The sequence below is a fragment of the Antechinus flavipes genome, chromosome 3 (genome assembly GCF_016432865.1).
Source record: "Antechinus flavipes isolate AdamAnt ecotype Samford, QLD, Australia chromosome 3, AdamAnt_v2, whole genome shotgun sequence".
NCBI classification, from domain to species: domain Eukaryota; kingdom Metazoa; phylum Chordata; class Mammalia; order Dasyuromorphia; family Dasyuridae; genus Antechinus; species Antechinus flavipes.
The window spans coordinates 155,606,730-155,630,862 of NC_067400.1; the positions used below are offsets into that span (position 1 = coordinate 155,606,730).

The following is a 24,133-nucleotide window of genomic DNA, read 5'->3' on the forward strand; positions in this document are numbered from 1 at the left end:
TTGCAGATTTTGTGGGACGTTTACAAACAGCTGTAATAAGAACCATTGGAGACAATGCAGCAACAGAAATAATGACTAAACATTTGGCTAAGGAAAATGCCAATGAGGTTTGCAAAAGAATTATATGGGGGCTAGACAAAGATGCTCCTTTAGAGGAAATCATAAGACGCTGTGCCACAGTGGGCACAAATGCTTATTATGCCCAGACTATGATGAACATGGAAAGACAAGGTCCTTCTTGGCAGAGGAATTCTAGAGAAACTCGTCGATGTTTTCAGTGCGGAAAAATTGGACATTTGAGAGCCCAATGTAGATATAGAGATACAATGAGAAGACAGGATGAGAGAAAACCCAAAACCCCATGTCCAAAATGTAACGGAGGCTTTCACTGGGCCTCTAAATGTACCCAGAGGAAGGAGAGGCAAGGCCCAGCTCCAAAGTATCAATCAAAGGACAGGTGGGGCATGATAGCAGCTGAGGTTACACCCAGAGAGACTTTAGAAATTCAGAACTCTGATGTCATCAACCAACAGAAAAGCAATCAGGATTACAGTTGGGAAGAATACAGGCCTTTTAAGACAACAAGACAATATCCAATGCAAACAACTCCAATGTAATTACCAGATGATGAGGAGAAATCCCAAACTTGGTAAATAGAAGGGAATTAGATTAACTGCTTGGGGAAGAGGATCCGCTTATATTTCCACAGATGAAGAAAGAATCAGATGGCTGACAATGAGACTGTCAAAAGGATTCTTAAAATCTTCAGAAATCATTGGGTTCCCTGAGATGAAAAATTGTTGATGAGACTTTTTGCAGTACTTCAGAGCTTACAGGAATTATTAGATTCCTGGCACATGAACTCATGGACAATGGATTACTTATGGACTATTTCTAGGACTTATGGACATGTGTAAATTTTCAGGTTGATTTATGTTGTTACTTTACTACTAGCCTGTGTTATATTGCTATGTACTTATGTAAATTATGTATAATGCCTCCCATATTGATGGATTTATGTATACCATGTATATCTGTTACAAAGTTCTGGCCCATATTGATGGATTTATGTGTACCCCCTCAGAAACCCCCTATGTTTTAAAACAAAAGAAAGGGGGAGATGTTGGAATCCTTACTAACTGCTAAGTAATTAGAGTTGATCTAATCTTACAAGAAGATGTTTTGGGCAGAACCTGAAACAAGGTACTAAGTAGAACTACCCATAATCCCTCTCTCTGGAAGGAGCATAAATAGGCCAATGGGCCAGTTGGAGAGTTCTTTTGAGAGTGAAGACGCTACAAGTCGAGATTTCACCAGAATGACATGAAGAGTTGGAGCTGGCTGGAGGCTGAAGAAAGCAGAGGCTGAGGCTGAAGGACCAGATCTTTGGATTTGGTGACATTCGGAGAGAGCTCTTGGAACCAAGCAGAGAGATAGGCCTCTAAGCTAACCGGGCTATATTGGGATAATAAAAGATCTGAACTTTTATGACCTGGCTGCTTTTTGAGAAGAAAAAGCTCACCACAGGTGAAGGGACTGTAGGCCATGCTTTATGAAAAGTGATTGATAGAAGTGAGATATTCCTGCAGCAGGAAGAAGACTTAGAAAATTATATTCATCTTTGAAGGGCTTTTTTATGAATAAGGAATGATACATATTCTGTTTGGTCAGAGGACCTATATAAGAGTCATTAGTGGAAATTTCAGAGAGCTAGAGTTAATCTTGGTAAAAGAAAGTATACCCTAATGAATAGAGTTAGTGGGGATAATATGTATTGGTAGGAAAGTGAGGAATTGGTTCTTCCTCACTGAGGTTTTCAAAGAAAGCCTTAGTGATGATTTGTTGTAGACAATATATAGGAAATTCTTGATCAGCATAGTTACAAAAGGACTTTGAGCTATGGGATTCTATAATTTTAAATGATAAATAGCTCTGAGGAAAATATTCAGTGATCTGGTATCTGCTATCTGGTATCATAGAGACAACCAGAACATTAAGGTATCATTTTGGAGATATGCGTCTCATTTTAGAAATATTCAGCTGAACGAGCCTCATCTGTCTAAGGCATAAATATTTTTGCCTTGATCATTCAAGTAAAATTGCTAATTTTCCCATTTTATTTTCACAATGAATACCTAGTATTTACTTTAAAACGTTGTTGCATGACTTTTTTTATTAATATTTTATTTTATTTTATTTAATAATAACTTTATATTGACAGAATCCATGCCAGGGTGATTTTTTTTACAACATTATCCCTTGCACTCGTTTCTGTTCCGATTTTTCCCTTCTCTCCCTCCACCCCCTCCCCTAGATGGCAAGCAGTCCTATATATGTTAGATATGTTGCAGTATATCCTAGATACAATATATGTTTGCAGAACTGAACAGTTCTCTTGTTGCACAGGGAGAATTGGATTCAGAAGGTAAAAATAACCCGGAAAGAAAATGAAAAATGCAAATAGTTCACATTCGTTTCCCAGTGTTCTTTCTTTGGGTGTAGCTGCTTCTGTCCATCATTTATCAATTGAAACTGAGTTAGGTCTCTTTGTCAAAGAAATCCACTTCCATCAGAATACATCCTCATACAATATTGTTGTCGAAGTGTATAATGATCTCCTGGTTCTGCTCATTTCACTTAGCATCAGTTCATGTAAGTCTCGCCAGGACTGGCGACAGAGAATACTCTCTGTATTCATCCTGCTGGTCATTTCTTAAAGAACAATAATATTCCATAACATTCATATACCACAATTTACCCAGCCATTCTCCAATTGATGGGCATCCATTCATTTTCCAGTTTCTAGCCACTACAAACAGGGCTGCTACAAACATTTTGGCACATACAGGTCCCTTTCCCTTCTTTAGTATTTCTTTGGGATATAAGCCCAATAGAAACACTGCTTGATCAAAGGGTATGCACAATTTGATAACTTTTTGGGCATAATTCTAGATTGCTCTCCAGAATGGTTGGATTTATTCACAATTCCACCAACAATGCATCAGTGTCCCAGTTTTCCCGCATCCCCTCCAACATTCATCATTATTTTTTCCTGTCATCTTAGCCAATCTGACAGGTGTGTAGTGGTATCTCAGAGTTGTCCATTTGAATTTCTCTGATCAATAATGATTTGGAACACTCTTTCATATGAGTGGTAATAGTTTCAATTTCATCATCTGAAAATTGTCTATTCATATCCTTTAATCATTTATCAATTGGAGAATGGCTTGATTTCTTATAAATTTGAGTCAGTTCTCTATATATTTTGGAAATGAGACCTTTATCAGAACCTTTAACTGTGAAGATGTTTTCCCAGTTTGTTGCTTCCCTTCTAATCTTGTTTGCATTAGTTTTGTTTGTACAAAGGCTTTTTAATTTGATGTAATCAAAATTTTCTGTTTTGTGATCAGTAATGGTCTCTAGTTCATCTTTGGTCACAAATTTCTTTCTCCTCCACAAGTCTGAGAGATAAACTATTCTATGTTCCTCTAATTTATTTATAATCTCATTCTTTATGCCTAGGTCATGGACCCATTTCGATCTTATCTTGGTATATGGTGTTAAGTGTGGGTCCATGCCTAATTTCTGCCATATTAATTTCCAGTTATCCCAGCAGTTTTTATCAAATAATGAATTCTTATCCCAAAAGTTAGGATCTTTGGGTTTGTCAAACACTAGATTTCTATAGTTGACTATTCTGTCTTGTGAACCTAACCTTTTCCACTGATCAACTAATCTATTTCTTAGCCAATACCAAATGGTTTTGGTGACTGCTGCTTTATAATATAATTTTAGATCAGGTACAGCTAGGCCATCTTCATTTGATTTTTTTTTCATTAATTCCCTTGAGATTCCTGACTTTTTATTGTTCCATATGAATTTTGTTGTTATTTTTTCTAAATCATTAAAATATTTTCTTAGAAGTCTGATTGGTATAGCACTAAATAAATAGATTAGTTTAGGGAGTATTGTCATCTTTATTACATTTGCTCGGCCTATCCAAGAGCACTTAATATTTTTCCAATTATTTAAGTCTGACTTTATCTGTGTGGAGACTTTTTTGTAATTTTGCTCATATAATTCCTGACTTTCCTTTGGTAGATAGATTCCCAAATATTTTATGCTATCAACAGTTATTCTGAATGAAATTTCTCTTTGTATCTCTTGCTGTTGGGTTTTGTTGGTGATGTATAAAAATGCTGAGGATTTATGGGGATTTATTTTCTATCCAGCTACTTTGCTAAAATTATGAATTATTTCTAATAGCTTTTTAGTAGAATCTCTGGGGTTCTCTAGGTATACCATCATATCATCTGCAAAGAGTGATAGTTTGGTTTCCTCATTGCCTACTCTAATTCCTTTAATATCTTTCTCGACTCTTATTGCAGAGGCTAGTGTTTCTAATACGATATTAAATAATAATGGTGATAGTGGGCAACCTTGCTTCACTCCAGATCTTACTGGAAAAGGTTCCAGTTTTTCCCCATTGCATATGATGCTTACTGATGGTTTTAAATATATGCTCCTGACTATTTTAAGGAAAAGTCCATTTATTCCTATGCTCTCAAGTGTTTTTATTAGGAATGGATGTTGGATTTTATCAAATGCTTTTTCTGCATCTATTGAGATGATCATATGGTTTTTGTTTGTTTGGTTATTGATATAGTCAATTATGCTAATAGTTTTCCTAATATTGAACCAGTCCTGCATTCCTGGTATAAATCCTACTTGGTCATAGTGTATTATCCTGGGGATGATTTTCTGTAATCTTTTTGCTAATATTTTAAGATTTTAGCATCAATATTCATTAGGGAGATTGGTCTGCCATTTTCTTTCTCTGTTTTCAGCCTACCTGGTTTAGGTCTCAGTACCATCTCTGTGTTGTAAAAGGAGTTTGGTAGGACTCCTTCAATCCCTATTTTTTCCAAATAGTTTATTTAGCATTGGAGTTAATTGTTCTTTAAATGTTTGATAGAATTCACATGTAAATCCATCTGGTCCTGGGGATTTTTTCTTAGGGAGTTGATTGATAGTTTGTTCTATTTCTTTTCTGAGATGGGATTGTTTAGGATATTTACCTCTTCCTCTGTTAGTTTGGGCAAGCTATATTTTTGGAGGTATTCTTCTATTTCATTTAAGTTGTCGAATTTATTGGCATAAAGTTGGGCAAAATAACTCCTAATTATTGCTCTAATTTCCTCTTCGTTAGTGGCAAGTTCTCCCTTTTCATTTTTAAGACTAACAATTTGATTTTCCTCTTTCCTTTTTTAAATCAGATTTACTAAGGGTTTGTCTATTTTGTTGGTTTTTTCATAGAACCAACTCTTAGTTTTATTAATTAATTCAATAGTTTTTTTACTTTCAAATTTATTGATCTCTCCTTTTATGTTTAGAATTTCAAGTTTAGTGTTTGACTGGGGGTTTTTAATTTGTTCTTTTTCTAGCATTTTTAGTTGCAAGCCCAATTCATTGACCTTCTCTTTCTCTATTTTATACAAATAGGCCTCTAGAGATATGAAATTTCCCCTTATTACCGCTTTGGCTGCATCCTATCCATTTTGGTATGATGTCTCATTATTATCATTTTCTTGGGTGAAGTTATTAATTATGTCTATGATTTGCTGTTTCACCCAATCATTCTTTAGTATGAGATTATTTAGTTTCCAATTATTTTTTGGTCCACTTTCCCCTGGCTTTTTGTTGAATTTAATTTTCATTGCATTGTGGTCTGAAAAGGATGCATTTACTATTTCTTCCTTACTGCATTTGAGTTTGAGGTTTTTATGTCCTATTATATGGTCAATTTTTGTATAAGTTCCATGAACTGCTGAAAAGAAAGTGTACTCCTGTCTCCATTACATTTTCTCCAGAGATCTATCATATCTAACTTTTCTATTATTCTATTTACCTCTTTGACTTCTTTCTTATTTATTTTGTGGCTTGATTTATCTAATTCTGAGAGTGAAAGGTTGAGATCTCCCACTATTACAGTTTTGTTGTCTATTTCTTCTTGCGGCTCTCTTAATTTCTCTTTTAAGAATTTAGATGCTACACCACTTGGTGCATGTATGTTTAATATAGATAGTGCTTCATTATCCATACTACCCTTTAGCAAGATATAGTGCCCTTCCTTATCTCTTTTAATTAGATCAATTTTTGCTTTAGCTTGATCTGAGATCAGGATGGCTACCCCTGCTTTTTTGACTTCACCTGAAGCATAGTAGATTTTGCTCCAACCTTTTACCTTTAACCTGCATGTATCTCCCCACTTCAGATGTGTTTCCTGTAAACAACATATTGTAGGATTCTGGCTTTTAATCCATTCTGCTAACTGCTTCCTCTTTATGGGGGAGTTTACCCCATTCACATTTATGGTTAAAATGACCAATTCTGTATTACTTGCCATCTTGTTAACCCCGGTTTATGCTTTTCTCCCTTCTTTCCTCCTTACCCCCCTTCCCAGTATTAAGTTTGTGAGTACTACTTGCTTCTCACAGCCCTCCCTTTGTTCCTCCCCCATCTTACCCCTTTCCCTCCCAGTTTCCGTACTTCCTTCCACTTAGCTTATTCCTTCCCTTTTCACTTTTCCCTTCTCACTTTTCAATTGAGGTGGGAGAAGTTTCACCCTAGATTGAATATGTCTAAAATTTTTCTCTTAAAGCCAATTCTGAAGGCAGTAAGATACCCACTATATTCATCTCCCTCCATTCTTTCTCTCAGATATAATAGGTTTCCTATGCCTCTTTATGAGATGTACTACCCCCACTTTACCCTTTTTCTGGTACAATGTCCTTTCCACATCTAGTCTCTAGAACAAGGTATACATGTATTCTTTATACATCTTTATAGCCGAAATATAGTTCCCAAGATTAATCTTTACCTTTTTAGATTTCTCTTGAGTTCTATATTTGTAGATCAAACTTTTTGTTAAGTTCTGGCTTCAAAAATAGGTGAAATTCACTTACTTCATTGAATGTCCATCTTCTTCCCTGGAAAAAGATGCTCATTCTAGCTGTGTAAGTTATTTTTGGTTGCATACCAAGTTCCTTAGCCTTTCAGAATATCATATTCCAGGCCCTTCGATCCTTTAGTGTGGATGCTGCTAGATCCTGGGTGATCTTTATTGTGACTCCTCGATACTTGAATTGGGTTTTTCTAGCCACTTGCAATATTTTTTCCTTCGTCTGAGGGTTCTGGCATTTGGCCACTATATTCCTTGGTGTTTTGATTTTAGGATCCCTTTCAGTAGATGATCGATGAATTCTTTCAATGTCTATTTTACCCTCTGTTTCTATGACTTCTGGGCAGTTCTCTTTGATAATTTCCTGGAAAATAGTGTCCAGGCTCTTTTTTTCATCATGCTTTTCTGGAAGTCCAATGATTCTCAGATTGTCTCTCCTGGATCTGTTTTCCAGGTCTGTTGTCTTCCCCAGAAGGTATTTCACATTCTTTTCCATTGTTTGATTTTTTTGGATTTGCTTGACTGATTCTTCTTGTCTCCTTGAGTCATTCAATTTCAATTGTTCAATTCTGATTTTCAATGAAGTATTTTCTTCAATCACTTTTTAAAAATCTTTTTCTAATTGTCCAATTGAGTTCTTTTGTTCTATAGAATTTTTTTCCATTTTGCCAATTTTGTTTTATAGAGAGCTATTTTGTTTCCAGTTCACTAATCCTATTTTTCAAGGATTTTATTTCTTTATCCACTCTCTCTTTAAATGAGTGGGATGACTTCTCCAGACTCTCTTGCCAAGCCTCCCTCTCCTTTTCCCATTTTTCTTCTAGCTCTCTTGTGAGAGCCTTTTTAATTACTTCTATGAGGTTTATCTGTGCTGAGGAACAGATGATCTCCTCCTTTGGGGATTCACCTGGGGACAGTCTGTTTTTAGTCTCCTCAGGATTTAGAGTCTGCTCTCTATCTGTCTAGAAGCTGTCAAGGGTTAAAGTCCTCTTCAATTTTTTGCTCATTTTGTCAAAGAATCAAAGATAAACTTTCCTGGTGAATCTCAAGGATGGCTTCTCTTTGTAACTATTTGTGGGTTTTTTTTCAGTCAAGCATTCATTCAGAGGCTTGTAATGAAATGGATAGTGAGAGAAAACATGGAGCTTACACAGCTGTGTGCCTCCTCTCCGCCATCTTGGTCGGAAGTCCGTTGTATGGCTTTTCAATGAGAAAGTATTGTGGTTTATAGGAAAGAAAGACAACTGGAATTTGTGCCTCTTAATTTGGATTTCAGTTCTGCTTCATACTCTCTGTGACTTTGTACAAATTACTTAAGTTGTCAATGCATCCTTGTCTTTGTCTCTATTTCTGTCTCTCCTTTTCTCCCCCTCTGTCTCTGGTCCCATCTCTTGCCTCTTTCTTCCCTTCTGCTCTCTCTCCTACAGTGAGGACACCTTCTTTTCCAATAAATATTTCTAACTGTTTTTCAGCTTATACTCTTAGAGTATTGGCTGTAATCCTGAGAAGTTAAGTGCCGTGACCAGAGTCACACATTTGGTATGTGTCAGAGATGGATCTTTGTATATCCTGCCTTGGACACATCAAATCTTAAGTTCTGTTGTCAGTTCTGGGCACCACATTTTAACAAGATTATTAATAAGCTGGAGACCCTCTAGAGGAGGACAGCTAGAATGGTCAGAGGCTTTCAGTCCATGCTATTTAAGGATCAGTTGAAAGAATTTAGAATATTAATCCTCAGGAAAAGAAGACTCATAAAATTATAGAAAAAAATTGGAAGGAATCTCAGAGTCCATGGAGTTCAGTTCTTTCATTTCAGTACTTGGGGAAGCTGAGGTTCATCAAGACTAAAAGTTTGTCCAAATTTTTATGGGTAATAGAATTACAAAGGAATCCACTTGTATACTCATGGACCTTACATTAAGAATACCCACTGAGTCTGATTGTCCTTTATTCTCTGTAATTCCAAACAAGTGAACCTATTTATTCCCCCCAACTCCCATGAGAGGCATGTCATGATACATAGAGATTTTCTTCAAGTATTTAAATGTCAATCATGAGGAAGACTTGTTCTACTTGATCCCAATAATTATACTCAGGAATAATAAGTTTTAGGAAATTTTTCCTGGTACTTAGAGCTATTGAAAAGTAGAGTTGTTTACTTTTTGGAGTAATGGAATCTACTTTATTGAAGGTCTTCAAGGAGAGTTTTCATGATCATTTCTTAAAGTATGTTATACTGAAGATCCCTTTGGGAGCACAGGGATAACTAAATGTGATTTATGAGGTAGAATCTGCATCTAGGTCTTTTGGGATCTGAGATAGAAAACTAACCTTGTAACTGTGGTAAAGTTGGTGGACCCTTTTTCAGATTAAAAATATATTCTCATAATCTGATTCCAATTGATCTTTCTAAACCACGAGTTCCTAATTTGTTTTTGAGTTATGGACCCTTTTGGCAGTCTGGTGAAATCAATGGCTCCCTTTTCAAGATAAAAATATATAGAGAGTACCAAAGGAAAACATTAAAGCTCATAGACCTGACATTAAGAACACCCACTGAGCCTGATTGTTTTTTATTCTCTGTAATTCCAGCCAAATGAGCCTTCTTGCTCCTTATGCATAATAAATTGTTTATTGCTTTTGTGATTGTGTGCCAAAAATGCTTTCCATCTACCTTCTGGAATCCCTAACATTGTTCAAAGTAGAGTGTACTTTCCATGTCCCAAGAGAGGATGTTCCTAATTTCCCTAGTCATTGGTTCTTTGAACTAATGTTCCAAAACTACTTGACATTTTCTCTGAATACATCTTGCATATGTTGGTTTGTATATGTGGTCTTTTCCCTCAACAAATTGCAAGATCTTTGAGAGGAAAGACTGTTTATTTTTGTCTTTATTGTCAGCTCCTGGCACAGTTCCTAGTACATAGCAGGCAGTTAATAAATGCTTATTTATGTAGCACAAGTTCTGGAGCAAATCTTTTAAATCTCAATTCAAATTGGCAGACCAGCTCCCAGAGTAAATAGCTACTCAGGGTCCCAAGTGGTTCATTGGAGTGTTGTCTCCTGTTATTTTCAGTTCACATCAATTAGTCAGCAAGACTAAACTGGTCTTTAAAAATGGATATTTGCTAAGATGGCATAGTTTATACAAAATCATCTCCTTAAAATTCTGGGACACATTTTCTCACAGTTACATATAGAGTCTAAGAGCATATGTAGCAAAGGTGTTACAAGTTCTGAACTCATAACTCTTGCTAGAGTTATTAAGATATTATTATGTACGGTATGCCTTTTATGTTAGACACCTTATTGAGCCTTAATTCTGCCTTTCTTCATCTTGTCCAGTTTGTCTTCACTTCCTGATAAAGACACTATCTCCAATTATTAGTGTCCTAGGCATACTGTTGGAAAATCCAAATACTTTCATCCTCTGAAGTCTGTAAAGGGTTTCTTATAGTCATGAGAAACTATAGGGAAAGGGAGAAAAGACCAAGGAAGACCCAGAAACCAAGATTCTCTTTACCTCTCCCCCAACCACTTCAGCCAAGCAAGGCCTACTCTGATGATCTCATGAACTCTTATTTCATGAGAGGATCAGCCATCAATTCACTTTACTCTGAGCTCAACCCATTCTCTTGACTGTTCTATTTCTCTACAATGGTATCTCCCATTTTCTTTCTCCTTTACCTCTTCCCCATCCCTGTCCTTCTAGCTTATGTTTGGTTTTCCTCTATCAGAGTGTATGCTCCTTAAGAAAAAGAACTTATCATTTCTTCTTGTATTTGTATTTGCAACACTTATCACATAACCTAGTATATAATAAGAGCTTACTAAAACACAGTTTTCTGTGTTTTATCTGTCTATACTGAAATATAGTTATCAGCCATATTTTTGGAAAAAAAAACATTCACAGAATATTTGGATTAAGAATGCATGTTTAAAATCATTTGTGACTATATTTATATGAATAATTTTATGGTAATTCATTATCCTATTGATAGCACTCTACTTGAATTAAGAAGTCCATTGGGGATGATTTAAAACTGGCACAATTTAAGATGGCAGTTGCACAGAAATAGTTTGTTAGCTGGTGGTTCAATAATACTGAGTCATCCAGAATTTCTAGAATGCTCAAAGTCCAGCAATGATAAAGGGTGTTTTAGAGACTTAGCCCATATTCAGCCAGATCATTTATTTTCCAAAAAATTATCTAGGAAGATTAGCAGATGAAACATCAAAATAAAGTTCTTGTTCAGTTGTTTAAAATCCTATTCAACTGTCTGTGATCCTGTTTGAAGTTTTATTATCAATGATATTAGAATGATTTTCCATCTCCAGCTAATTTTGAAGAATGGGAAACTGAATCAAATAGGATAAAGTGATTTGCTCAGGACCATATAGCTTATAAATGTATGAGGCCATATTTGAATTCAGGAAGATTAGTCTTCCTAACTCCAGGCCCTGCACTTTATCCATAGGGCGACCTACCTGGCCAGAATGATAGGTCAATCCAATACGAGTTTTGGTTTTGTTTTGTTCCTTATCTTCACTTCAGTGAAGATGACTCTTCTTCATTAGTATAGGGACAATTCTGAAGTACTAAATCTATGGGAGTAGAGCATAGATTCATTTCTCATCTATACCTTTTTTAATCCTTATCTTCCTTTAAGTTTTAATCCACATACTACCTCTCTTTAATTATTTTCTTTTGTTTGAAACAATTCAGTAAATAAAATATCAGGGTAAGGGGAGGTTATTAGTCAATCAAATTATTCACTTTACTCACTTAAAATAAATGACACATTTTTATTCTCTGATACTTTTGTCAGGATAGCTGTGAACTAAGATTTAAAGACTAAGCCTCTGCCTTAGTCTTCCTTCCCAGTTTCATCCCCCAAGCTCCTCTTGACCCAAAGAGCATTTTGTGGACTTTGGAGAGTGAAAGGATTTTTCATCACTGTCCTAGCAATATGACTAGGACAGCAATTGCTGAAGGCAGTGTCTGTATCAGGAGGTAAGGACAAAATGTACAATGAGGAGTGACTGATTCAGGCTTTATAAGGAGCCTAGTATAAAAGATACATAATATATAAAGGAAATATTTTGAGGATTTCAGCAAAAATAATCTTTCATTTGAAAGTAGATAATATAGCTGGTGGGAACATAGAGAAGCCAAAGAGTTAAAATGAAGATGCAGTGATGAGCAATATTGTTGGTTCCCTTAGTAATCCTGTGAAATTTTAATACATAAACACTTATTTTACATTAAAAAAAAACTATTATGAGAAGTCCATAGACTTTACCAGAATTACAGGGTATCTAAGACACAAAAATGGTTAACCCAGGCTTTCAAACAAAGAACTTTAGTGTTACAAGGGATTATAATATGCTTTAGAATGAAAACCCTTGAGTTTAATCCTTCCATTTGGTTCAGGAAACTGAAGAACAGAACAATTAAGTGACTTACCTAGGTTTTTACAAGTAGTGTGCATATCTGAATATCCAGATTTGAACCCTGATCTTTTGCCTACAAGTTCAGAAATCTTTCCACACACCATACTGCCTCTTAGAAATTAACTTTCATTTCTACACTTTCAGTTTGGGAAAGTAAATATAGAAATCAAGTGGCTTGTTTATAATTATAAAGTATCAGAACTGATTGGTTCTGTCACTGGTCCATATGGAAACTATGGAACCAAGATTTGTTACTTCCATTGCTAACCCTTTGTTATTAAACTATGTCTTCTCTTTACCAATACTTTAATCTTCTCCATCTATTATATCTTTCTTAAAATATTTCTTGTGCTATTATCATAGACATTATTATTAAAACCAGTTTTGGATATGTGAATTTTTCAGTTGCCACCTAAGTAGTATAAAAAGCATAAAATCGCTGCTGCAATGGGATTTCTTGGAAAGAACACCAAGGTTATCATACCTCTCAGATTGTCTAAGATGAGAGGAAAAAATAATGATGAATGTTGGAGGGGATATGGGAAAGTCAGAACATGAATACTTTGTTGGTGGAGTTGTGAAATGATCCAACCATTCTGGAGAGCAATTTGGAACTATATCCAAAGGCTATCAAACTGCAATCACTTTGATCCACCATTCTCACTAATGGTTCTGTATTGCAATGAAATAATAAAAATGGGGAAAGAACATACATGTGTAAAAATGTTTGTAGCAGCTCTTTTTTGTAGTAGCAAGAAACTGGAAATTGAATACATACACATCAGTTGGAAAATGGCTGAATAAGTTATGATATATGAAGGTAATGGAATATTATTATTCTATAAGAAATGATGAGCAGGCTGATTTCAGAAAAGCCTGGAAAGACTTACATGAACTGAGGATGAATGAAATGAGCAGAGGTGTACACAGTATACATTGTACCCAGTAAGATTATGTCATGCTCATCTGTGATGGATTTGCCTTTTCTCATCAATGCAATGATTTAAGGCAATTTCAAAAGACTTGATATGGAAACTGCCAGTCATACCCAGAGAGAGAACTATAGAGATTGAATACTATGCTATGGATCAAAGCATAATATTTTCACTTTTTTATTTATATTTTTCTTTCTCCTTTTCCCTCCCTTGCACAACATGACAAATATGAAAATATGTTTTAAAGAATTATACATATTTTGCAAAAAAAAAAAAAAAAAAAGGAACACTTCAGTCAGAATTCAGAGGCCCCAAGTTCAAATCCTAATTCTACTCCTTATTATTTGTATGACCTTTGGTCATATCTTATTTGAATCTTACTTTCCTCAGCTGAAGGATAAAGTAATTGTTCTTAAAAATATGCAATACAAATAAGGCAAATATGAAGTAATTTTGAAACATGTGGGTCAGGAAGGACCTTATAAAAGAGTTGGAATTTAAGATGAGCTTTTAAAGAAGCTAGAGAATCTAAATTCTTGCATTCTAATATTTTACCAATAACAATTGTTGTGGGGATGATATCACATGAAGTAGTCAGAAACAAAGACAAAATAAAGTTAGAATGAGTTTATATTGCTTAAAGGGGATGTACCATGAAATAAACCTTGAACTCTGATTAGAATTAGTATCTTTTCTTGAATGCCAAGCTAAAGTATTTCTTTTTTATTCATTAGGAAGTAGGAAGTAACTAAAAAAAAAAAAATTAAAAAAATCCTCTTTTAATAAGACAGTGTCCATGAACTTATACATATTAGAAAGATTATTTTGCAAGACTGATTGAAAAAATAAAGAAATGGGAGACAGGGAAACTCTTTAGGAAGCTATTGTAATTGTCCAAGGGAGAGGTAATAGGAGACTAAGCTATAATCATAGTTGTGTCACTCCACAGTTCAAGAAGTTTTGCATAGCTTTCTATGGCCTCTAGAATAAAATATACATTTCTCCCTCTAGTGCTGAAAGCCTTTTATTTCCTCATTTCATCCACTAGATTGATCACCCATTAATCACTTGTATGCACTCTATGTTCTAACCAAATCAAATTACTCACTGTTTTTCATATGCAACATTCTCTCTCTTTTGCCTCCCTGCCTTTGTATAGGCAGTCCCCCATGCCTACAATACTCTCTTTCCTTACTTCTTCCTTTAAGGATAGTTCAGGTGCTACCTCCAGCATAAGTTCATGTTCCCATTTCCTCAACCTACATAAGCAACTTTTAGTCTACTCAATATATTTTTGTATAGACTTCTCTGTGTGCATATTGTTTCCTCCTAGTACACTGTAAGCTCTTTGACATAAGGGCTCTCTCTCTGTCTCTGTCTCTCTCTGTGTGTGACTCTCTTATTTCCTTCCCTCCTTTCTTCCCTCCCTCTTTCCTTCCCTCTTTCCTTTCCTTTCTCTCTTCCCTCCCTCCTTCCCTCTCTCCTTCCCTCCTTTGTTCTTCATGTGCCACTACACTGCATTTTAAATTACTTTTGTGTTCTTGGATTAAAAAAAAACAAAACAAAACAAAAAATTTCCACTTTCATATGAGTCTGTCCTTCCATTCAGAAAGATACAGTTTCATGTTCTGCCTATGACATATCCTTGCTGTATGATCATGGGCAAATTATTGACCATCTCAGTGATTGGTAAAAGTGCTAAAATTCTAAAATGCAGAGAATTTGATGATAGGCCTCAAGGAAGACATTTCTATGCTGTAAATTCCTTACATGAATAAAATCAGAAGTCCAGACCAATCTTAATCTTCATCTCCCACCAAAATTACTGTTACTTAGTGCAAAGAAGCTACCAATTTTAATAGCATTAATGATTCACAGCAAGGAAAACAACTTTCCTTAGAATACAGCATATGATATTTAAATTGTTTTCGTCTATGTTCTTTCTAACACCCACTCATTTAACTTCCTCTTTTAACTAGCTGTCCGCCTATTTCATTTGCTTTATCCAAGAGTAAGGAATGGAGTTGGTTATAAACATCAGATAGCAATTGTCTACCATTAAATATGGATTTATGTATCCTACCATGGTAGATGCTCTTCAATCCTAGTGCTATAACATAATAGTACCTGCCACTATTAATATTTTTCATCGACATTAATTTTCTAGATATCCCCATGAAAAGTCAAAAACCTTATGTATGTGTGTGTGTGTGTGTGTGTGTCTGTCCCTATAACCACTATGAAACTGTTTAAAATTGGGGTTCTTTTTTCTTTTTTTTTTTTTTATTGTTACTGTAAATCTCTGTTTAAATCTCTTCCTTAGTAGAGAGTAAAGCTGCCTTTCTGATATCCAGATTGAAGTTCTATTATTTAATTTAGTTGTAAAAGTGCTAGTCTTCCCAGAAAAGACAGCATGTTCTTTCTTTGTCCAGCTCTCTGACAGCAGGTCTAGCTGTTCTCAAAATGAAGCCTCCCACTTCTAAGCATTTTGAGGCCACTAGACCCCAGAAACCTGTAAAATCATTGGTACCTTAAAACGCTTTTTATCTTTCTACTTATTTAACTCTATCCATGCTCCAAAACATAATGAGTTAATAATAGCTCCTTCATTCTTTCTTTTCCTTTCTTTCTTCTTTCCTTCCTTTCTTCCTTCTTTCCTTCCTTCCTTCCCTCTCTCCTTCTTTCCTTTCCTTTTTGTCTCCTTCTCTCCTTCCCCACTTCCTTCCCTCATGTTAAAGTTGGGTTCTGCTCCTGGGTTGGAGGGCACACTGTCTCAAGCTTCAGGTTTTTGATGCTGCCATTTCCAGAGCTAACTCTGTTGCTCTGTAAGTTTTCAGTTTTTCCAAGTTCTTCCAAGTTTTCATTTCTTCCAGTTCTTTCTCTGGTTTGTGAGTGACCACAAGCATTCATTTCTGCCCTGGAATTGTGACCAGGAAATCTACTCCTCTAACTGCATGATCTAGTGAGATAATGCTTTTGTTCATCTTGGGACTGTCACCTGGAATTGAGTATGGCAATGAAACATAATCCTACCCCACCCCCATTGCCAGCTAAGGGGCCCCTCTATTTTCTTTTGTATGAGCTGTTCAACTCCCTTACTATTTGGAGTTTAAGAGCTTTAGAGGCACCCCTTGATTCTGATTCAATCACCTCCCAAGGCCTATTGCTGGCTTGCTAGTTGTGACCAATTGTGGACTTTGCTCTACTTTCACCCTAATGAGTCAGACCTTTCTTGTCAACCTTTTAAGTTATCTTAGGCTAAAAAATTGGTTTGCCTTGTCCTTTTGTTAATTTTTCAACTCCAGAATTTGTTTTGAGGCATGCTATTAAGTTTGTTTAGAAAGGAATTTGGAAGAGCTCAAGTAAGCTCCTACTTTTATTGAAATCTCCTCATCAATAATCTCTAACTTGCCATGTTTCATATTATCTTCTCCTCTCTGAGCTTTTGTGACATTTCTCTCTTCTGTTGCTTTCTTATTACTTCTTAGTTTCTTCTCTGTTTTTTTTTTTTTCTGGATCTTTATCCATGGCACATCTACTAGCTATCAGGATGCTTAAAGGTTTTGTTCAGGATCCTCTTGCCTTTTCTTTCTAGACTGTCTCAAGAGATGATATGCAAAAAGTTACTGAATTCATACATCTCTCCTTGATCTCTCTTTTAAAGTCCACTTTCACACTGGACTATTTTTGCCTATTACATATTTCAAATTGAATATTCCATTGCTGACTCAAAATGAAAATGGACCTATCTTTCCTCTTCAAAACCCATCCCATTTCAAAAGGTACATTTGATTGTTGAGGATCCCATCATCCTCTTACTGTGGTTTAAAATTTCACTGATCATGTGCCAAACATATAGTTATTCACAAAATTGCCTTCTTTCTACTTACATAAATGACTCCCTGTTTTTGGCTTTTGTCATCTCTTGCCTGGATTCTTACCATGGTCTTTTAATTGAACTTTCTGTTTTAAGACTTTTTATTCAAATTTATTCTCTATTCAAATCCCAGAATTATTTTCCTAAGGCACTGATCTGACCATGATGTGCCTTTTCCATTTCTCTGGTACTGAATACTCCTTATTATTTGCCCCCTTCCTACATTTCTAATTTTTTTATGTTTTACCCCCTTCCATGCTTTCACTCTGGCCTATTTGCTGTTCTCTACGCATAACTCTTCATCTCCCCTCACTGCCTGGTATGCTAAAAGAAAACCAACACCATTGCCTTTAAAGTCTATGATGTAACTCAAAGCCTAAAATCAAAGTCCAACTTATTTAACATCCCCAGGAGTAAATACAAGTGTCTTAGTGGGAATTAAGGAATTTCCAGTTGCTATCATTTTGCTTTCCTTTGTGATCCCAACTCCTTTCAAGTGCATTAGATCCTTAGAGGAGAGAACATCCTTTGCTCTGGGGTTTTTTATTGATCTTGTGAGCATTTCATAATAGAAAGAGGTTTTAACTCTTTCCTAACAGTAGGACAGTTATTCTGCAAGACCTTGAATTCCATGCAGGCTTTAGCTTTAGCATCTCAACCAAATGAAGAGTAGAGTTCAAAGGTATTGACATTGACAGCAAAACAATTTGGCTTCTATTTCCCAAATACACCCCTTCAGCAAATCTTAAGTGTCATGAGGACATAGAGGGAAAGATACAGTCATTAAGATAATCAAATTCCAAACCATAGCCATCATGTATATTGTTTTTTTTAGAACCTAAGGGAGCTAATTAAATGGCATACATCTGGATTTCTCTCATTCTGACTGATTCAGAATTTGTCTAGCATAAGATTGATTTTAACTAGCATGATTGAATTCCTTCATCATCATAATTTAATAAAAATCCCTTTTAAAAAATTTAACATTAAACAAAATATATACCTCCATTAAAAAAAAAACATATTGTCCAAATTAAGATCTCAATTTACAGAACATCTATTATTTGAATAGAAATAACATCTGACTTTTAAAAAAATCTGTTTTATTTTAAAGGTCATGGGCAGTGTAACTGTGGAAGATGTGACTGCAAAGTAGGCTGGTCTGGGAAAAAATGTGAGCATCCCCTTTCCTGTCCATTGTCTGCTGAGGATAGCATCAAGAAGTGCCAAGGAAGCTCCAATTTGCCCTGCTCTGGAAGAGGTCAGTAAAGTCAAGTTACCAAAGCTTTCTCAGTTCCTTTTTGCTCTATGCATGTGTGTTTTCTCACTCTCTCTGTCTCTTTCCACATAGATGCATACAAATCTGTGTATAATTTATGTGTACACATGCAGGTACACACATGTACATATACTAGTAGATATACAGTTTCCTTCAAAAGCAGATAATCTGCCTTGCTAAGTTGTCATATAATGGTAATCATATTCCCAAATGACAATTTATTTAAAAATTCTTCAATTTTAGATATCTTCTTAGTTTTCAGTTTTTGTTTTGTTTTTTAATACCCAAAAAAAGAGTTCTTAAAAATGTTTTTGTACATAAAAAACTCTTTCTTTGTTCTCTTTTTAGTATAGTACTTTAATAGTGGTAGAACTAAGCCAAAGTGCTCTTTCTGAAAGAGTTGCATTTTCAGAACTATAAAGACTTGCTTATATATGAGTGATTATACATGGAAAAACACATGATTAAACACCACACACTCATTAACTATACTTTCACCCTCTTCCTTTTTTCTTTGTTTCTCAAACCACTCTCACCTATGCTGTCTCTCCAGGCCATTCGCCTCTTTGGCGTCTAGCATATTTCATTCATTTTTGTGAGGGTGACTGTGTGGAGGATTTTTAAAGTTCATATAAGATCAATTTTGATGTTGATAGATGTGTGCTCTCCAGCCAGAATATATGAATGACAGCACCTAATTGTCCCAGTGACATTTCTAAGACCTTAGAACATTGCTTGCAGAGCTTATTGTCTTTGGTAAGAAGCTTTGTTCTAAAACAGATATTTATGAATTGGCATCTGCTTTTGGGAAAGCATGCAGTCTCAGGTGTGTTCTCAACATCGGATCAACAAAAATTGGAGGCCAGAGAAAAATCTATCCAGGAAGAAAACTGATTCCATTCTTTTTGATTTATCAAAATATGAAATGTGGTTTCATCTCTCAGATGAGAATAGAAAAGTAAATGTGAAATGGACTTTTGTGGTGGTGAGTAATTGAAGTTATTACAAATGTTACCCACTGAAGTTGTTGATAGGGAAAGGAGGAAAGCTGTTCTTTACTTCTGTGGATGACCTTCAATTTAATTTCATTTTTTCAAGTTTCCTTATTAATATTATTTATGCTAGAATGCTCAAAAGCTCAATATATTTTCTGTGCTTAATAGTCCTACCATCATTTCTCCATCCTCAAATTTACATCAAAAGCATTAAACATGGTATTGTTTCCATGAACATAAAATTAGCATTCTTGTGTAGAAACAAAGAACTAAATATAGATTTTAATCAATCTGCTATTTTACCTTTGTTTTTCCAATGAAATCCCAGTGGATTGTTGTTAAGCTGCTATTTGTAAAGCCAAAACTTGTTTATCAGTGGCAGGAGAAAATGGCTAATAGAAAGTTTGTTCTTTAATGGTAACTGGAATCATTAAATTATGAACTTATAAGTTTGGTTGGGCAAGGAAATGGGGAATGGAAATAACTCATTTTGCTTCAGAGTATGACTTGATTCCCATGAAAATTCTGGTCTGTTAAGGTTGTTTTTCATATATGATGATAGGAGAAGTAGGAATCGTGACCTCTAATTGGGTAAGAGTGAGACATGACTGGTAGAGAGGTACTGTGTTCCATGTCAGACAGGAGAAACTGAGGAATCTTTCAAGCATGTTAGATAAACTTTCATGTGGTGAACTTTTTGAAGAATTTTAATAAAATCTCACAGAATAGGCAGGTTGGGCATAGCTAGATTGAGTTATTTATCATATTAGGGTATTTTGAAAGCAATGAGATCATAAAACCATTTCAATATTTTAGGCCTCTAATTAGAGATGATCTGCGTACAAAAGACCTATAAAGAAAACAAAAACAAAAACAAAAACAGACCCACTGTATTCAGGCTTAACTCAAGAGTATATAGTTCTGTATAATAATTTGACTTGTGACACACCATGTTAGTGATGGGACATAAGAAGAAATAAACTGTACTAAAAATTTTACATGATACTTCAAGCTGAGGAGACAGAATGGCTTTTTTGTTTCATTTAAGATCAAAAAAGAGAATATGGGAAGGCCCAGTATATTGTTGGATGGATGCTTTGTGACATATTTATGAGTAGATATGAAGAAGAATTTGAAGAGATAGGCATGATTGGGCAATGTCCATCAATGGAGGGAATACCTGTATTTATGATTTAATACAGCCACTTAGGTATTAGGATAACTTTTAAAAATAATTATTGTTTTTGAAATCCTATTTTGTTATTTTAATTGAGCTTCAAAAAAGGGAAGGGAGATTACAGAATATGAGAAATTCTCAAAGGAATTCTTCATAGGAAAAAAAAATCCTTTGTTTTAAATTTGAGAGTAATAGCAATTCATCCTTTTACCCATAGATAATCACTGAAATTTTTCACATATGATAATATGTAACTATGTGTTGTGGACTTCACATTTCCTTTTATAAACTTCTGCATAGAAAAAAGCAAGCATTCCTTTACTTCTATCCAAGATATATATTTTTACACATTTTTCTAATGGTGCCAGTAACTTATTTTGTTATTATACTTAAGCTATGCATCACTATATTTTCTTATAAAAATGTTGGGAGTGAGTACATACCAATATTGCTTTGCATTTTTATAGCTCCTTTCATCTGAGCCTCGAAGTATTTTACAAGAAAATAATAACTTTTCCTTTTTTTTTTTTCTGGCTGGGAAATTGAGGCATAGAGAAGTTAAGTGATTGGCCAGGATACCATAACAAATTGAAACAAATTCAAGAATGAAAACCAAGTATTTATGATTGCCAGTCCAGTCTGCAGACCAATGGATATCGCTCCTTTCTGTGTGACACTTCACTACACCTGCAAAACTCCTTGGCACAGGGTATTTTTTGAAGCAAATGGCTAAATTGGAAATTTTTTTAAAGGATTAGATTTACTGTTTATGAATGAAAAAGGCAGCTGCAGTTACACTAGCGAAAAAAGCAATTACAAGGCCCATCAATTCTCATGCTTCAGAGCCTCATCTGCACACCAGCTGGGGGTCAAGGAAGAATTCTTCTCCTGGTAGAGTTGTGTATAGTGATTCTGGAATTATTCAGGTAATGTTGCAGAGGAAATGGAATTCTAGATTATCTGTTTCTGCCAGCAGGTGGTTGTGATAGTGACAAAATCACTGGTTTTGAAATTAGGAGATCAAGCTCTACTATTTGCTATCTGTGTGACCTTGAACAAAATACTAGACCTCTTTGGTTTTCACTTTTCCTATCTGTAACATTGTACTAGATAATTATTTGGGTTTTATCCAACTTTTAACTTAAATTTACAGTTTAAATTATATTCCAATGTATAGAATGTAAGTCACTTGAGGACAATTTCATTTTTTTCCTGTCCTTTTATAGCTACATAGTAGGTGCTCAAAAATGTTTTTCAACTTGAATTGGAATTGCTTTTGTCCTAGATCCAGTTGTTATAGCTTAAAGGTAACAAAATAATTACCTATCTAAGATCAGTTTTGATCCTATTATTAAATATATGCCTGTCCTTTTTTGTAGACATGTTTTATTGAATATTCTGACTATATTCAATAAAAAATCTTTTCAATCTCATCTTTCCTCTATCCACAAATATACTGAGAATATTGTATCATATCTTTTTTTCTGTGGGGATTTTAAAGAATCTTTAAGTTTTTCTTCTACCTTAGTCATTCAATTTTTTCCTTTAAATCTTCCCAAAAATGTACTTTCCATTCAAGTGGCGGTAGTAGCACTAACACCATTTCACTCCTTGCTGTGGCCCAACCAGGTGATTTTTACTTATGCTGTTCTCACCAGTGGGAATACTCTTTTTGTTTCTCCTCACTTTAGCTAAAAACTACTTATCTTCATATCTTTTTTTCTGTGGGGATTTTAAAGAATCTTTAAGTTTTTCTTCTACCTTAGTCATTCAATTTTTTCCTTTAAATCTTCCCAAAAATGTACTTTCCATTCAAGTGGCGGTAGTAGCACTAACACCATTTCACTCCTTGCTGTGGCCCAACCAGGTGATTTTTACTTATGCTGTTCTCACCAGTGGGAATACTCTTTTTGTTTCTCCTCACTTTAGCTAAAAACTACTTATCCTTCAACTACCAACTCAGATGTAACCTCATCCACAAAGGCTTGAAGTCCATGTTGATTTGTTGGATTTTCAAAGGTTCTTTAAGATCATAAATTTAGAACTGAGACTTTAGAGCTTAGTTAGGCTAATTATACTCATTATTTTGTAAACGAGAAAACCACAATTACAAATGATAGAGCTGGTCAAGTGAAATCAACTAGTATTAACTTAGATTTACTATGTGCTGTTTGTTGGCTGAAGATACAAGACAAAAAAAAAAAAAAATCCTCGTTGTCAAGAAACTCTTGGTTTAATGGGAGAGACAACAAACCCCTAAACAACTATGTATAAATAATAAAGCATTAGATAAATTGGAGATAATCTTAGAAGGAAGACAGTAATCTCACAGCTCTACTAGGAAAGACTTCTTGAAAAATATCCAAAAACTTTAGTCTAGATTTGAAAAAAAGTCAAAGAAAGTGGGAGTGGGAGATAAGGAGGAAGAGAATTCTGAGACTAGAAAAATGCCTCAAGTCAAGAGATTGAGTATTTGGTGTGAGGAATAACAAATATGCCAATGACATTGGATTGTAGAATATGTGGCAGCAGAGGGAAAGGTAAGATATTAAAATGACAGGATTAAAAAGAGTTAGGGTTAAAAACTCAAAGGTCTTCTTTTTCAAGATACAGTGTTCTTTCCAATGTGTCATGCTTCTTTCCTACACTCCCATTATTTTAATTCCATATACATTCCCATTTGCATGAGATAAAATTACTTTTGTCTCACTAAGGGAATCACATGGTTTACTGATCTGAACTCTCATCCCCTAATTCAATGATACAATTTAATACTTAGTGTTCAGCTAGTTCTGCGTTTGCTACTTTTGTCTCCACAAAAATATAGGAAGGCAAAGGATCACTTTTTATAGTTCTTTTATACATCTATCTATTCCTGCAGATCTCATTGTACTTTGGGACTCTATAAGTACCTATTGTAAACTGAGGTTCTGGCAAACAATAATACAATCTAGTTTTATCTTTAAATCACAAGATCCTATAAGAACTTTGGAAAAGACCTTAAACTATTAAAAGTGTGTATGTGTGAATTACATTCTCTCACTATACCTTCAATATCATTGAACTGGAGCTTACTCCAGTTTAAACTGATTACTCTAGTTTAAAACCTGTGTTTTGTAGAATTGATCAATATTATCATTTTCTATAATGTTTAATGTTTCAGTCTCATTTGATAAAGTTTCTTTTGCATGTCCAGATTTTCTAATGCATTTTGTTGTTTTTAATGATTTAATCAAAAAAATTCCAATCTCTCCCTCAGTTTTTCTATTCATAAAATGCTCCCTCTCCCAACACACAAATATGAGATTACAAAAGGACAGTGTGTCTATTAGGACCCAGAGCTTTAACTGGGAACAAATGTGATGATTCTGGATAGCTTAAGTGCTCTCTTCAATTGCACAGAAAATACCTAGCCATCCCAAGATCTTCCCATATGGGAGCAACTATTCCAG

General features: G+C 34.9%; 1 protein-coding gene across 1 annotated transcript in view; it reads left to right on the forward strand.

Annotated features, from left to right (window-relative positions):
- ITGBL1 (integrin subunit beta like 1) overlaps positions 1-24,133 on the forward strand; it is a 387,932-nt gene that overhangs the window by 180,407 nt on the left and 183,392 nt on the right. The window contains exon 7 of the mRNA XM_051984082.1: positions 18,345-18,491. Coding sequence (XP_051840042.1) covers positions 18,345-18,491 — 147 coding nt within the window. The remainder of the gene's footprint in view (positions 1-18,344; positions 18,492-24,133) is intronic.